Source organism: Cucurbita maxima, unplaced genomic scaffold (genome assembly GCF_002738345.1).
Source record: "Cucurbita maxima cultivar Rimu unplaced genomic scaffold, Cmax_1.0 Cma_Scf00008, whole genome shotgun sequence".
Taxonomy (NCBI): Eukaryota; Viridiplantae; Streptophyta; class Magnoliopsida; order Cucurbitales; family Cucurbitaceae; genus Cucurbita; species Cucurbita maxima.
Window position 1 is genome coordinate 3426518 of NW_019272024.1, and position 17300 is coordinate 3443817.

Here is a 17300-nt window from a genome sequence, read left to right on the forward strand (position 1 = left end):
TTTTTTTTTTTTTTTTTTTTTTTTTTTTTTTTTTTTTTTTTTTTTACGTTTTTGTTTTAAATATAACTACTTTTAATTTTAAAGTTATATTTTATATTATTTTAGTTATGTATATATTTTTTTAAATAAAAATCTTTCTCATAAATAAATAATAATACCTTAAATTTTAAAAATAAATTAAAAAAACTCCTAACCTTATACTTTACCTTAAAAATACATTTGAATTTTTTTTTTTTAGTATTTTAAAAATACATTTTGAACTTTTCATAACACCATCGTAGCACCGACACATAGCATACAATAAAAAAATTAATTTAATCAATCATATAACATTCCGAGTGCAAGTTCATTGTTAATTATTAATAAGCATAAACATGAAGTCTTACTTAATTGTCTTTAGTTCAATAACAACGTTGAACTAGTTATAATATTATAATTTTCATTTGTTGTGGATGAAGAAGTTGATCAAATAATTATGAACTGGTAATAAATAAATTTTAAAAATTAAAATTTTATTGAAATTAATGGTTTATATGGCAATTTAATATAACTAAATTAGTCACTAACATTAATTAATTTTTTAGGTGCAACCTGGTTGGGTTGTAAAATTTTTTAAGTTAGATTGAGTTATCAATCCAACATTCCAACCGAACTCTGACCATGTATCCCTACTCAAGAGGGCAAACCTATTTTAAGAAATAAAATGAATAAAATATTTTTAAAAACCTTTTTTCTTTTATGGGCTTGGTTAATAAAGGCAAGTTAATTGGCCCAAATAAGGAGTGGGCTTAGCCCGAAAGCCCACCAAGCCCACCTCTTATTCTAAGAAGCTAGTACTCAAAATTAAATACTATTTTATATGTTTCCGGAGGAGGAGGAGGAACTAAAATTCTCTCGTATTGATTGTCGAGGTCGATTTTGTTGGAACTAATGTAAGTAAATCTATTAAAATAAACGTGATATTACTATACAACCCGGACTTATCCAGATCGTTTGTGTTGATTATGATACCGAGTTAAACCAACACGAATACAAACATAACTCATTTTACTTACAAACTTATACTTTACACGAGGCATTCGATCTCAAATAAGAATTATGAGCAACCGAGCCAACCATGGACATAATTCTTTTGGTTAAAGCATATGAACTCGTTAGGTTGGAAACTTAAAATTTAATCCCACTTGTTGATGACTGACAAATTTTAAATGCAAATTTAAGTACTATCTAATTAACGAAAACAAAGTAAATTTAATATATATCGATGAATTTGAGACTATATATATATATGGTTTTTTAATTAATTCACGGGACATGAAAATTTAGTAAATTTAATTATTCAATCATTTGAGTATCGATCCATTCGATTGAACCTAATTTAGCCCGATATTATTTAAATGAATCGAACAATTGAACTTAATTTAGCTGAACATTACTTACCATCGATGGAACAAAACGTTCTTAAATTTAAATTTGATTAATATTGAAAAGGTCATTAATGTAAATTTTAGATATAAAAAAAAAAAAAAAGGGTATGTCTATTAGTATTTTATTTATAAATATTGGAAGCATATTTATTTAAAAAAAGGGTTCTAAAATTTGGCTTCAATTTTGGGGTGTGTTCAAATTTTAAAACATATTCCACGTCATTATTAATTATAAAACCTTTTTTTTTCAATAAAATAAAATAAAATGCTAAACGCCCGCCACAAAAAGTCTACCCCAACCTAGTCGGTGGTCAGATTTTGAATAATTCAAAATAAATACACAAATATTTTTCAAAAATATTGAATTTTAAATATAATTTTCTTATTTAATTATATATAAAATATTATTTTTCAAGTAGCGTGTTATATTTGGTAGCTCCTTTGCTTGACAACGAGGTCATTAGCTGTGCAATTTCTCATCCAATAGTTTATCGCCTTTATTCCACCGCCTTAGCGATTATTAATTCAACCACGTAACTTAACATTGGCCGTCAGATCGTTTTAGCCCCACCAAAATCCTAGCCGTCCATTTCATCTTCATCCTCTTTAAAAGGATAATAGCCTCCCTCATTTCTCCATCTGCCTCCATTGCAATTTCTACTTTTTCCTGTTTCTTTTAATTTTATTTTCGCAGATCTGGCCTAATCTTCTACTCTGTTGCTGTTCCGGAGGTCCTAGATCGATAGATCTGGAGTAGATCTGCACATTGATTGTGGTTTCTTGGCGATTCGGTCTTCGGTTTCGGAGTTTTATTGATTATTTTGATTCTGTCGAGTTCAACTTCAGATCTGAGTTATTATCTTCCATGTTCATGTTCTGAATGCGATTCTTGGATTGTTGTGTTGTCGTAGATCGACAGATCTGGGGTAGTTCTACAAATTCATTGGGGTCTCTTGGCGATTCGGTCTTCGGTGACGGGTTTTGGTTGATTATATAGATTCTAGCAGGTTCGACATCCAATCTAATTTATCCTCATATCGGTTTATGTTCTGACGGGGTTCTTGGACTTCCGTATCGTTGTTTCTTTTGTTGTCGTGTGCTATGTGCATGTTTACAACGATGGAAGGATTGCCGTTCACGCACGCGCCAATAGAGGGTTTGGTTCTTGATTCCGTTAATTTTCTTTATTATTACTATGCAACGAAAGGCGTTTCGCTGTCATCGAACAGGTTTAGAGGCACATATGGTACTGGATGTTGGTTGAGGCAATATACTAGGCGTCACTGTTGGATTTGTGTCGGCTAGATCGGTTAATCTTGGTAGATCTACAACTTCATTTCGATCTCTTGATGATTCGGTCTTCGGTGACGGATTTTAGTTGTTTATTAAATTCGAGCAGGTTCGACATCCGTTCTAATTTATCCTCATATCGGTTTATGTACTGACGGGGAATCGTGGACTTCTATATTGTTGTTTCTTTTGTTGTTCTGTGATATTTGCATGTCTACAACGATGGAGAGGTTACCGTTCCCGTACGCGCCAATACAGGGTTTGTTTCTTGATTCCGTTAATTTTCTTTATTATTACAATGCAACCGAAGGTGTTCCGCTCTAATCGAACAGGTATGGAATCGAAGACGGCACCGGATGTTGGTTGAGGCAATATCAGTTGGTTTCTCTGTTGGATTTGTGTTGGCGAGGTCGTTAAATCTGGGTGACGGATTCTGGTTATTTATTAAAATTCGAGCAGGTTCGACATCCGTTCTAATCTATCCTTGTATAGGTTAATGTACTGACTGGGATTCGTGGACTTCTATATTGTTGTTTCTTTTGTTCTTGTGTGCTATTTTCATATCTTCAACGATGGAGTGGTCAACGGTCACGTACGCGCCAATACGGGGTTCGGTTCTTGATTCCGTTAATTTTCTTTATTATTACTATGCAACGAAAGGCGTTTCGATTTAATCAAACAGGTATGGAGTCGTTGACGGTACTGGATGTTGGCATGAGGCAGTATCACTTGGCATATCTCTTGGATTCGATTCTACTCTGCTGGTTAATACAGATCGAGATGAGTTCGACATCCATTTCGTCAGTTTGATGTAGCTGAGCTGTCGATGAGTATTCGATGGAAGCTGTATCTTGTATGAAAATAATGAAAGCATCCGAGAAGTAGATGAGTGTTTGTGGATGTAAAAGATATCGGTATTAGACCTCTTTTTTTGAGGAGGTCAAATCCTGGTAGCTCTTTGTCATCCGGCCTTTGCCATGACAGGTGCGCTTGCATGGCAGGTCATACATAATAAAAAAATTGTATCTTTTGGTTTCGAGGGGAGATCGCACGGGGATTGCCCGGGGTCTCTTCCCTCTCTGGTCTGTTTTCCCCTCTTGCTCTCTTTTTCTGCGTTCGTTTCTGCAACTTCAACCACAGAAACTACTCCGTTCATAGCGTTTGGCCTGATCGAACTCCCGACATGCAAGGTACACGACTTTACATTTTGAGGTGCGTAAAAAATGGTAATTATTACATTTGAGCATTAAAACTACCATTACGAGGAAGATTACGCAACAAATTTTTTTATAATTAGTAATCAGACCTTTTTGGGGATTTTCTAATGACAGTTTTCGCAGTAGGAGGGATTTCACCAAACTACCCTCACTTTTTGCTAAGGTAAAGTACTGAGTAGGTGGTAATAAATGGTATTTAAATTTTAAAATTGTTCATTCGCTCTTGGTTAATATTTCCACTTGTATTGTCCTGTGTTATTCTTCACCTAGCTATAGATTAACGATCGACGCATATGTTCCTACGGTTGGAATTTTAACATAACGGTTTTTTAAATATGCTTTATTAGTCATTTTAGGGCCAAGTTTTTTCTTCCATATCGTTAAACTATTGATGGTTGGAACCGTTCTATTCCTTACCCTCTTATTAATTATTTTAATTGATATTGTCCACATCGATCAACCTGTGTAAGGTATTAGTATGAAGTCTGTATTGCTCTTGGGACGTTGAACTTTGTAGTTCTTCAGTAGTTTTCTGGGTTGTTTGATTGTTAGTAGATAGGGTCCAAATCGATGTATATGGCGTTACTAGAAGTACGATGCATCGGCTGCAATTGGTGTCAGACGCAATCAACTTTTCCAAGATGGGGTGGGTGTGACAGAGTCAATTTTGTCTTCAGCTCTGCTACAACATGAAGATTGTTACAATCTTTCTGGTATATTGAATTATATATGCTGTTAACGTTCTTAATTTACATTTTGGCCATGTTTTTATCAGTAAAAGTCGTAGTCTGTGTCATATTCGTCCATTCATCGTTATACGTTATCTAGTCTGAAGTTGTGATAGTACTCGTTCTTTCTCTTAAATTTTCAACAGATAGTGCAATCTCGTCTTTTTTTAGTTTTTATTTTCCATTTCATGTGTAGTAATTATGCCTGTGAAGTATTTCTTATGGGAGCCTCTTATTGTGTTTGTCCGTGAATAAAGAAAACTATATCATCATGCGGATTTATTTGACCGCTCCATATAAATTTGTTGAAAACTTCCCAAGTATATTTTTTAGAATATCTAAACTATACGGGGTACGTATTCCTTTTCTTGTAGGTTGATCGTGATTGAATTATCATTCATGTCTTGGATTTTTTTAAGTAGCTGTTTGAAAATCTTCGGATATAATTGTGCGCCGTACTGTTTATTTTTGCTGTTCCTCTGTAAATCCTTAGACTTAATATTATTATTTATAGTAATCAGATAGTTTACTTTCCGAGTAAATGTTTCATAAAAGATGTTTTTTTCTTGAATCTTTTATGTTTCCCAGATATTGCCGTATCGTCCACGAATAATTATGTAGGTCGTTCAAAGGATTCTCATTAGATTTTTTGCGATAATCATGCGTGAACAAATTTCAAAGTAATCTTAGATTGTGTTAAAATTAATGTTTGCCTAATCAAATTTTGGTCTAGATTTTAGGTTAAGGGAACTCCTATTAAATTTGTTAATTTGGAAATCTGTTTTTGAATTAATAGTTAATTCTTTTTTAGTGTTAAAATTAGTGTCATTTTGAAATTTGTCGATTGTTGTAGCACATAGATCTGTAAGCTCAAATCGGTAGAGCGCTGCAAATTCTGCGAGGAATTTGGGAGGTTGATGGTTCGAATCCATCCGGATCTGAGGGAATACTGTTTCTGTACTATTATATTAATTGGGAATCCATCCTGGGACGATTTCTTTTGGGCTCGAACCTGGGCCGATTTTCAGCTTGGTCAAAAACAAATTCTGTAACGAAGTTTGTTCAGACTGTTCTAGTTCTCTCCAGAATTAGGTTCCTTGTGTCTTTTTTCTTTTTCTTTTTTAAACTTTCGAGAATAATTCTTGGGTTTATCGCATTTTATGTTTTTATTAATTATATAAACTTATCTTTCGGAATATATCATGCTTCCTTCTATCAAGCTCCATTTTGAAATATTATCTTCTTTAAATTTTAAATTTGAATTAAATTATTTAAAATTAGAAATGTGATAATTTATACTTAACCGACCTTTAATGCCGTATAATATAAGCTAATATCAAAAGTTGGAAAATTCTTAACTTTTTATTTATTTATTTATTTATTAATTCCAAATGCCGTGTTCTGTTTGATCTTTCCTCCGTGAAGTCACGACGAAACCGCTCCAAAACGCCAAAAGTAATTATCGCATTTATTCCATCCCATGAGCGATAATAATTCATCCACGTTATTCTATCTCAGCCGTCCACGTCTCTAACCAACTCCCTCATCGTCGCCGTCCATCTCGTTCTCTCTCTCCATAAAAGGTCAAGAAGTTCCCTGGCTGCCCTAATCCATATAAGGATTCCAGATGGCTTCCTAGTCCGTCCTCTTTTATTTTTCCATTTCTCGGTCTTAGATCTGTTGTGTTCTTATTGTTCTCCGGTTCTAGAGGGCTAAGAATGGATCTTTCGACTTCTGAAGCTGCGTATTTGCTCGCTGATTATTGTTTCCAACGATTTTCGGTCGCGGATTCTGGCTAATGATTCCGATCTGTAAGGTTAGACTGCAGATCTGATCATTTTCTTTTTGCTCGTTCTTGGCTTGAAGACGGTGTTCGATCTGTTGTATTGATTTTAATTCTTGCCTACTCTTTTAGTTTGTTACGTTGCAGATCTAGGTTTTAGTCTTCTTCTTGTTGATAATTTGTTTCGGAGGATGGCCTTCTGACTTTTCTGAGCAGGTATGAAGAAGATGATGTCAGATCTAGGATCTGTACCGTTCTGATTTCCTTGTGGAGCAGCTACGTCTTGTCTTCGCCGGTGCAGATGTTAGCAGTCGAATTAATAGGTGGTTCTTTGCTGCTGTTGAGGCGGTTCATAAGCCTGGTGTTTGAAAAGTGTACGCACCATTCGATGGAATCTGTACTTTGTATATATTACCGAAATCGCTGGAAAGGAGTGGATGAGTGTGGCTCTTGGATGTAAAAGGAATCGGAGTTCATCTTCCTATTTGTGGAGGGTGAATCCTGATATGTCTTTGTCATCCGACCTTTGCCATGACAGGTGCGCTTGCATGGAAGGTCATCGATAAAAAAAAATAAAGTAGTGATGTTTTGGTTTTGAGGGAGAGACCGCACGGGGTTTGCCCGGGGTTTCTTCCTCTCTGGCTTGTGTTTTCCTACTTTTCTCTCTTTCTATCAGTTCGTTTCTACATCTGCAACCGCCATCAACCGCGTCTCGGATCTCGCGCCGTTTTTTAGCCAAGGTATTCCTCTTGCACATAACTATCATTAGAAGGAAAAGAGACTCACAAATCTGCATTACCTAATATACAAATCTACATCCAAATAGTAGTACTTTTCATGTATAAAGTAGTTAGCGAAGTTATTTACAGAGTTTCTCGTGTTTTTCAAATGGTCAGATAGTTTTTTTAAAATCAATCCTTAACATGTGGGTCTCAATTATTTTTGTTAATTCATGGCCACAATTTTAGGTTTAGTTTGGTACAATTGCCTAAGACTGTTTTGTCTTTACTGTTTTTAACGTTATTTTTATAGACTAAAAGTTGACATTAAGGAGGAATTTATTGAAGTGATTTGAATATCATCGAAACCAATTTATTTGAGTGATTTGAATATCGTAGAAACCAATTTTTGAATCCTTTAAAACTTTCCTTCTCAATCATGTCGGAAAGTGTTTTTACTATCCATCTTGATCACTCTTATTAATCACAAGTTCATTACCTGCTCATTTTGATGAGTCGCATGATTCCTGCTGGTAAGTTCGTTAATAAGCTTATGAAATAGTTCTAGTATACGTCACATGTATTATTAACACTAATTGACTATAGCTGTTCTTAAGTGCGCCTATTCGCGACTAATTACGTTGCAACATGATTCAATGCTTCTTTTTGTCAACTTAATTGTAGCCAGGCTTGCAATTTGCCATCTATTCGCATCATCAATTTAATTTCAGCTTCCTTGTTTATCTTTATGTCTATTAAGAGAATTATTTACTAATATTTCGCATTAGTGGAACTATGATTGTAATATTTATCTGTATTTGCAAGCTTCCCGTATGGGTATGTATTGAACTCTGGTGGAAATCTTCGAGTTTCTCCAGTATTTTTAGTTTGTGTATTGTAATTTATATTTGTAGTTAAGCTTTCCTAGATGTTAATTATTTGAACGGGAGGATTTGGTCTCATAGAACGATTTGCAAAGAATGATGCTGAATATGAAGGTACCTGTCATTGGATTGTGGATGATGTCCTGATGATCGTGGTTGGAAATCTAATCTTGAAGACTACCGAACTCGGCCCCGACTTGTTTACAATGATTTCAAGGTTTAATGAACTGCTCAACTTTAATTTCTGTTCTCGTTTACAAGTTTTTGTTCTTCATTTTCAATAAGGTTACCGAGTAAACTTGGTTTAAGTATGGTTTAGTGCATCTAGTTTTCATACATTTTGAAATCATAGAAGAACAATCAACTTGCTCCATGGTTCTTTCCCCCTGTTCGTTCAGTTATCTAATCTTGATCCTATTTCATGTTAGTTCTTTGTTAATTACAAGACTCCTTATCCTTATGTTTCTGGAAGCTTAGGACATGAAATTCGTGATATTGTAATTTCAGGACCTTATTGATAAACCACTTAACCTTGGTGGCCAGGGATCGAATTTTATAAGTTAAACCATCTTTGTGCTTCTGTGTTGTTTTCTGTTTAATTGCATGCTGTGTGCCTAAAGACTAGAAGCTAGCAATTCTCTGATTATAACTGTAACTTATTAAATGAACCCTCCGAAGTTTGAATTTACCGAAAGAAAGTGCTCTGAAGTTTGATTAGTCAAATAGTTTCTAATATTCGGTACTTATTAATTATGGCTTCAAATAATTTATAATTATTTTAAATACCCTTTGTAAAGAAAATAATTAGTAGCAACCATGTGTTTATCATGTATACGCAAGTATCATCGATATGAACTGTTTACGTCCAACTGGGTTTGAATTCGTATATGTTATTGATCTGTAAGCTCAAAAATGGGAGAGCGCTCAATTTCCTGGATGGGTTTTGAGAGGGTGATGGTTCGAATCCATCCAGATCATTATCTAGTTTTTTTTTTTAATTATTAAAGGTAAAAAAAAATCTAAATTTAACTAATAAAGCTTTCTCATAAAAATTTGGTTGGTTTATTATATCACTTTCATTTAGAGCAAAAAAAGGCAAAAAAAATATTTTTAAGTTAAAAAAAAAACGAAAAAGAAAAAACATTGCGTGAAAGTGTTTTTTTGGGTTCCTTACACAAAAACCAGCAAGTGGGCTCCACTGTTGAACCCGTATATAAACCCCCCAAACGCATGCTCTCTGCCTTTTTCTTCTCACTTCCGCTGGCGAAGAAATCGTGGCCTCCTCTGATCTCTGGTGGCAGCCACCATTTCTTCATGTTCCCCTTCTCTCTCACCGTCTCTGCAACTCCTTTTTCCGTAGCAAGAACAACGCCCTTTGTCAGGAAGGAGAATCAAAGCATTCAACCAATGGATTCTCTGGTTAGTATTTTGAATTTATTTACGGAAAAAAATGCAGAAATATTCGATTCATGAGATTTCAATTTGAGAATTCCAATTCTTCACTTCTTTTCATCTCTATTAATCTCACAAACGCGCAATTCTTTATGGATTCTTTAAACAGTAGCATCATGGTTTTATTTAATCTACTCTGATCATTATCGGTAATGGTGTTCTTCTTAATATCTAAACCTCCAGATTCTAATATCAATCCTCACTCAAATACTCGCATGTTGTTATCAAAATCAATACGAAATTACTGTGTTAAGTTAGGTAATAAGATTTAAGAAAGAGTTTTATCATCATCAGGCTTGCACATTCATTCACTACTTAATTATCCGCTGCCTAGTTTTCCAATGTTTCGATTCTTTTATATCCGATGATTTGATATCAACATTTCCGAATTGTGGAACTGTGAATGAAAGTATTCATCTGTATTTTCAAGCTGCTAGGCTAGTTTATGGCGATGCATAGTACTTTTACTGAAAGATTTTCAAGTTTTTCCAGTATTGTAATTTCTTAATTGGGATGGATAGTGGACGTTGATCATTGCCGGAAATGGAATCTGAAAGACCTCACAACTCGGATCTAACCTGTCTATGATTAATTCAAGGTTTGAACTACTCCTCAACTGAATTTACAGCATTTCTCTTGCGATCTTCATAGAAACGTAATTATGCAACTGTGTGGTACTTGCTCTGTTTGGTAGGGATACATGCCTTAGTGCTTCGATTCTTCTTACCGATTGAATCCATAGAGTGTCGGACTACTTAGTTTCACCACGATCCGTTCTTTATTATTACCAAAATTGTTTGTTTATGATCATCTGATCTTGTTCCATCAAACTTTCAGGCAATATCTAACCGTATACTTCAAAATTATTATATCTTTATTATATCTTTATAAGATCCCACGTCTATTAAAAATGAGAAATAAGTGTCAGCAAGGATATTGGACTTGGAAGGGAAGTAAATTGTGAGATCCCATATGGAGAGGAGGGGAGAGGGGAGAGAGTGCTAGCAAGAACGCTGGACTCCGTAGGGGAGTGGATTGTGAAATCTCACATCGATTTGAGAGAATAATGACATCGATTGAAGAGGAGAACGAGTGTCAGCGAAAATGTTGGGCTTCAAAGTGGAGTGGATTGTGAGATCCCATATCGATAGGAGAGGATAACAAAATTGATTGGAGAGAGAAACAAATGTTAACGAGGACACTTCTTGAAGAGGGTAAAGTAGAGGGTAGAGTGTAAGATCACACATTGGTTGAAGGGTAGACCGTAAGATCTTGGAGAGGATAACAGAACATTCTTTTTTAGAGTGTGAAAATCTTTCTCTGACAAATGTCTTTCATCCAAAAGAGAGTCCAACGAATATTGACATAATATAATATAATAGTCATAGCTAGGGGTGTACATGACCCGAGTTGGGTTGGGTTGTAGGATTTTTTCGACCCAACTCACAAGTTTGGGTTGGTTGGATTGGTAACCCAACCCAACCCGAAACTTTTCACGACCCAACCCAACCCTCTATTTTTGGGTTGGGTCCGGTTGGGTTGTTAATTTTTCTTTTTAAAGTTTTATTTATCCACAATTTATAATTATACTGATACAATCTAAAATGTATTAAAACTATTAGAAAAATAAAAACAAAAATATGTAATTGCAAGAGTCAAACTCGAACTCGACTCTAAACTAAACTCAGTATCACTTTGACAAACCCATTAATATAAAAGAATTTTTCATATATTTTATATATTTTTATTTGGCTCGGGTCAACTCGAAGGTTTTACCCATGAACTCGAAACCGAACTGATTCAGTTTGGGTTCAAAAAAATGAATTCAACCCTACCCAAAATGTTAATCCAACCCAACCCAATTCTTATAGTTCGGGTTGGGTTGGTTCGAGTTGTCGGGTTGCCGGGTTGAATGTACACCCCTAGCCATAGCCATGAAAGAAAAGAGAAAGGTGAAAGGAATAAATTTCCATAAAACAATAATTATAATTAAAATAAAAATAATTTGTACGTAACCCATTATAAAAGAATCTTTTATTACACGTGGATTATTCAAGAATTCAAATAAAATTATATAACCCCCGAGAAAATGTGCCATGTCAACCGTAGAAAAAGTCTTCCGATTCAAAAGCATCTTTTTAAGGGTCAATTATTTAATGCCGTCCCTTCGTTCTTTTCACACTCTTCAAGAAATAGATTATTATAATTATTTATTATTAAAATTGATTTAATTATATGCTTTATTATTATTTTTTAATTTATTTTGACTGGTCGTGGTCTACAAGAGCCAGCCAAAAGAGAAGAAGCACTTCCTTTTCTTTTATTTCTTAAATATTCTTTCCGTCGATCTAATTTTATGAAACTAATAATTAACTTTTTTTTTTTTTTTTGTTAACAATTTACACTCTAAATTAAATTAGTATATAACAATTTAATTTTAATAAATTGATAATTTGTAACAATTTAATTCATATCATAAAAATTAGTATTAATAATTAGTATTAATAATTGATCAAGATTTAACTCCCACTTGTTTAAATATCAAAACTAATATTATGTATGGATTTGTATATTTTAGCGGAGTAATTTTAGGAGTATTTTTAATATTCAATATTTAAGTTTATATTTGTAAAAATGTTGTAAATTATCACACTGATCCTAGTTCGGAACAAGTTGATAGGATCCTCCTTTTTTTACGTCTCCATGTCCCTCCCGTGTAGCGACATGGGGGCGAAAAAAGGTAAGAGAGGGATGGAGTTTCTCTCGCTTTTGGCATAGCATGCCCCAGAGGGAGACCCGCACGATGGGCAGTTAGCTCAGTGGTAGAGCGCGGCCTTGATAATTGTGTCGTTATGCCTGGGCAGTGAGGGCTCTCAGCCACATGGATAGTTTAATGTGCTCGTGCTCCCTTGATAATGATTAACTTCTCATTCTATTATTTTTTTCAAATACTATTGAAAAAGGTAGCCTCACATTGAATAATTAAGAAGTAAGAAACATTATCTTCATTGATATAAAGAGTTTTGGAAAAATTAAAAAGTAAAATAACGATAAATTTGTGATTCCTAACAAAGTTTGACGAATTTTAAGTTAGAAAAAAGTGTAATACAAATTTTTTAAGTTATAAGTTAGAACACAAGCATGTTAGACTGCTCAGTGAAGTTGAAATTGGTATTAGGTAAACAAAGTAAAAAATTTGTGGGGGTTAATTTCACCCAATCAATCCACGAGGAAAAAGAAGACATTTTACCGTCGTGTGGTTCAGTAAAAAAAAAAAAAAAAAGAAATATATATATATATTTAAGATAGTAAAAATTATTTTGGGTAAAAAAGAGGAAAAGAAAAGAAAACCCAACAGAAGTCTTGCGTGATGGTGATTTTGGGTTCTAACAAAGTAGCTAGTGGACCCCACTTTAAAACTCCTATATAAATTTCCAAACGCCAACTGCACATTTTTTTTCTCCGCACTTTCGCTGACGAGGAAATCGTGGCCTCCATTGATCTCTGGTGGCACAGCTACGGTTTCTTCACGTGCAGCTTCTCTCTCACCGTCTCTGCAACGCGTTCTTTTTCCGTAACAAGGACAACGACCTTATACCACCTCTGTAAGGAAGAAGAATCAAAGCATTCAACCAATTGATTCTGTTTATTGGTATTTTAATTGATCTTTGTTTTTCCTGAAGGAGTTTCCGCTTCTGGTTTCTTAGCCCTCTACTTGCTTCAGGTGAGTTTTCTGTAATTTCTCTCCTACTATTCTGTTGTGGTTTTGGAATCTTGCGATTTCTTCTTTCCACTCTACTTGTGCGTGTGTTTTGGAGTAGATCTGATTGTTCCGAGTTTTTAGTGAATGACTATTGTTTTATCGGTTTTGACTCTCGATCACTTTAGCTTGTCCTGTATTGGATTCTCTAATTACTGTCTTTTTCTGGACTTTTCCGGTTTTATCGGTTTGTTGGTTTTTCAATCCCCTGTTACGGTCAACGGAGTCGATTTCGTTGTTTGGATTTCGGACATTTGTGTAAGACTCTGTTTCTGCTATTCTAGATTCGTATCCGATGGAGTTGAAGGATTAGGATCGATCTCGTTGATTATGTTCTTCAGATGGTTAAATTTTCATTTAGTATTGCTTGATTCAAATAGGGAATGCCTATCGATTTATCGATACATACAGGTAGTTAATTTTGCGGTCTTGCAGTCTGTTGCCTGTTGCCTGTTCTGAGTCCTAAAATTCCTAATCTGTAGCAATATGGCCGATATTGCTACAGATTAGGAATTTTAGGAAAAACAGTCGTAGAAGCCTTCACAATGTAGATTAAAAAATCCGCAGGCTCTAAATGATTTTCCTGTAACTTCTCACCATTTTTTTTTCTTTTTTCAATTGTATTGCTACAATTGTTTGGGGAAAACCTTTGTTTTCTTTTGTAATTTGAAGTATAGAAATATTCGAGTCATGGGCTTTTAATTTGACAATGTCCAATCCTTCACGTTTTATTTTTGTCCCTTATGAATATTACTGATAAAGAATGCTTTAAGGACTCTTTAAATAGTAGCATCATGGTTTTATTTAATCTATTCTGATCATTATGGGTAATGGTATTCTTAATATCTAAAGCTCCAGATTCTGATATCAATCCTCACGCAAATAGCCACAGAAGTTTAAATAATGGCTTTATTTGTAGGTTTTTCTTGCTGCACATTGTGCTCCATTGCTGATTGATATGTTTCGTTTAAAGAAGCATTCTCAAAGTCATAATCACCATGATAATGATTCTACACAAGAAGACGGGAAGGTAACAATCCAGTTAATTCTTATCAACAATAGCTTTCATGTTGTTAGATTGAACGGGTGGATAAAAATCATACAGTGATTGTTTGTGTTCCTTTCTCGCATCTCTGGAAACTTATCTAAATATATTGAAGCCAAAGTATAGTTTGGGTGGTATTATTTTCAGGGGAAATTAAAGTTCTGAAGTCTTGGGGTCAAGTAAATTAGTATCCTTGCGTTGAAATATCATTTCCCATCTCAAATTTAATTTTCTTAACATCTTTATAGCTCCTGACCAGATTCCACCGTCCCCATCCAAACTAATAATTTTCATGAATTATCGATAATTATGTACTTCTATCAATTTTATCCTTCATGTCCGTTCTTCTTATGGCGAGTTAACGCAGCAAGTTTTCAGACATAAGAGATGTTTTCATTTGCACAAGTTTGTGCAGTTCTTGACTCAGATACTATAAGACGAAAAGAACTTTAAGAACAGGATAAGTGTTAAAGGATATTTAGTAATAAATTATAGTTTACCATATATATTATATTTGATATTTTATTATAAGGCAAATATTTGTCTTATTATCATAGGTATCTTTTCATTTATTACTATTTCTATATCCGTGTAATTTATTTGATTATAAATAAGATAACTTTTGGTGTGGTGGATTAATTAAACATTCACAATCAGAAATATATGAATACTTAAGGGTGAAATAATTTAATTCTATTTTATGAAGAAAGGCGTAACTAACTATTTTTCCCGTACAGATCATTGAACTTAGGGCTGCTCTTGGGCCTCTGTCTAGGCGAAGTTCAAAGTATTGCACCGATGCATGTCTGAGGAGATATTTGATTGCTCGAAACTGGAATGTTGAGAAGGCAAGGAAAATGCTAGAAGAGACGCTCAAGTGGAGGGCAGCTTACAAGCCCGAAGAAATCCGTTGGGTAAGTTCAATTATACAACTTTGTATCCCTCAAACATCTAACAAAAATTTAGTTTTCTAAATTTTATTCTTTGCACGTTGCTTCCCCATGACCTTGCTATGAATTGTAATGGATTTTTTTTATTTTTTTTCTCTTTTAGTTCATTTAATTGTCATATTTTTCTCTATGAAATTTACTCGTAACGTGCATTCTTGCATTCCATGGAATTTTAAGAAGCATTTTTCTGATACAGCATGAAGTAGCATTTGAAGGTGAGACTGGAAAAGTGTCGAGAGCAAATTTTTGCGATCGACAGGGAAGATCTGTGCTCATAATGAGACCTGGAATGCAGGTATATTTGCTGGTCCCCACTTTTCATTATAATTTTTAATGTCAATCATGAACTCTTATTTTCTCATAATAACTACTATTCAAAATTCTTTTTTTTTTTCTTTTTTTTTCTTTTTTTAATAAAACAGACCATGTTAAATCACAATATGTTTAATTTTTCTTTGAACATATCAATAAAAAAAATCATGTATAAAAGTAAATTTAAAACCAGAAAATATTTTGAGTTCAATTCTTTGTTTTCTCGGCATGGACCAATCTGCCTACTTGGTACTTTCCTTCCACCCTGAATATAATTCAATTAATTGAAATATTTACCCGGGAGATTTAAATAATATCTTGACGTGTTAAATTAAAAGGGTATAGAAGTGGTCTAATTGATATTTATAAGTGCTGATCCTTTTGTTTTTTTGGCATTTCACTTTCTAACTATTTCCAGTCCCACTTTTAAATTCTTTCAGAACACAACTCCATCAGAAGTTAGCGTGCGGCATCTAGTGTATCTTTTAGAGAATGCGATTCTGAACCTTGTTGAGGGTCAAGAACAAATGTGTTGGTTAATAGATTTCACCGGATTTACAATGAAAACCAATGTCTCCGTCAAAATAGCCTCCGATGTTATCAATATCTTGCAGAACCATTACCCCGAGAGACTTGCCGTTGCATTCCTCTACAATCCACCCAAGATTTTTCAAGCCTTCTGGAAGGTATGCTCTGCTCTTTAATTCCATTCACTTATTTATCACATTTCTTTTCCAAATTCATCAATATTAGCCATCCTTTTCCATTTTTTATAGGCCATCAAGTATTTCTTAGATCCAAAGACATCTCAAAAGGTAAAGTTTGTAAATCCCAAAGACAAAGGAAGCGTGGAGCTGATGAAATCATACTTCGACATGGAAAACCTTCCCAGTGTCTTTGGGGGTAAAGCCACACTCGAGTATGATCACCAGCAGTTCTCTCAGATGATGGCCCAAGACGAACTTAAAGCTGCACAAGTGTGGGCCCTTGATGAGAAGGCCCACCATATCACAAATGGGCCTTCTTCTGGCCCAGAAGTTGCCCCAGAGCCCATTACTGCAACAAACTAACTAACTGGTATGTCTCATGCCTCCCCTTTACAGCATTTTGAAACTAAAATAATAATGCAAAGGAGCTAGTAGCCATCCATAAGTAATAGTTTCTGTTTCTGCTAACTAAACCTATGAGACTGAAGAACCTTTTGGGAGGTCAACAAAGCCCAATACTTTAATTTTGATTTCTTCTGTAGCAGGCCTCTCTTTAAAAGAAAAAAGAAACTCATAACTTGTTTACTTGTTCCATCTATTAATATATAGCACATTATAGAGAGAGGACCCGTATCTTTAATGTTTTAGGTACATTGCATTCATTACAAACCCACTTGATATATTGAATTTAGGTATATTCAAGTGTCAGATTCCACCCTCCAACTTAGGATTGTCCAAAAATTAATAAGAAAATGCCCAATAACCGTCGCTATTACTAAAAGAACTAGCAGAAAAAGTAACGTCATTACCTAATATTGGCTTTTGAAAATCCAAGCAACCCAAGTGGATGACGAACAAAAATTAATAATTTAATTATTACCATCTTTAATAAAAAAAAAATTCAAGGACGTTGGGGGTGCAACCTTCCATTAAAAAAAAAATTGCAATAATTATATTTATCTATTATTTGAATTTTTAATACATTTGGAATAAGTTAGAATTTTGTTCTCTTTTTTTTTTTTTTTT

General features: G+C 34.2%; 1 protein-coding gene and 3 long non-coding RNA genes across 9 annotated transcripts; 3 read left to right on the top strand and 1 right to left on the bottom strand.

Annotated features, from left to right (window-relative positions):
• The first annotated feature begins 3288 nt into the window (after positions 1 to 3288).
• On the top strand, positions 3289 to 5614 carry LOC111483002. Of its 2 annotated transcripts, none has more exons than XR_002718301.1 (2): positions 3289 to 4647; positions 5523 to 5614. It is a non-coding gene; the product is annotated as an uncharacterized LOC111483002 (long non-coding RNA). The 2 variants fall into 2 exon arrangements; XR_002718302.1 differs by lacking the exon at positions 5523 to 5614 and adding an exon at positions 5037 to 5233.
• A 635-nt stretch (positions 5615 to 6249) lies between these two features.
• LOC111483000 lies at positions 6250 to 8433 on the top strand. Its single transcript, XR_002718300.1, has 2 exons — positions 6250 to 6478; positions 6662 to 8433. It is a non-coding gene; the product is annotated as an uncharacterized LOC111483000 (long non-coding RNA).
• On the bottom strand, positions 7846 to 11973 carry LOC111483003. The gene is made up of 3 exons (XR_002718303.1): positions 11961 to 11973; positions 11810 to 11812; positions 7846 to 7916 (listed from the first exon to the last, which is right to left on the bottom strand). It is a non-coding gene; the product is annotated as an uncharacterized LOC111483003 (long non-coding RNA).
• On the top strand, positions 9221 to 16919 carry LOC111482999 (phosphatidylinositol transfer protein 3-like). Of its 5 annotated transcripts, none has more exons than XM_023129073.1 (7): positions 9221 to 9467; positions 10022 to 10098; positions 14180 to 14290; positions 15043 to 15219; positions 15452 to 15550; positions 16008 to 16253; positions 16344 to 16686. In XM_023129073.1, the coding sequence occupies exons 3-7, from the start codon at positions 14219 to 14221 to the stop codon at positions 16635 to 16637; spliced, it is 888 nt and encodes a 295-aa protein (XP_022984841.1). In that variant the 5' UTR covers positions 9221 to 9467; positions 10022 to 10098; positions 14180 to 14218; the 3' UTR covers positions 16638 to 16686. The 5 variants fall into 5 exon arrangements, with proteins under 5 accessions (XP_022984841.1, XP_022984840.1, XP_022984843.1 ...); XM_023129072.1 differs by lacking the exons at positions 9221 to 9467; positions 10022 to 10098 and adding exons at positions 12939 to 13105; positions 13184 to 13224; XM_023129075.1 differs by lacking the exons at positions 9221 to 9467; positions 10022 to 10098 and adding an exon at positions 12939 to 13224 and having other exon boundaries at positions 16344 to 16919.
• The last annotated feature ends 381 nt before the right edge of the window (positions 16920 to 17300 follow it).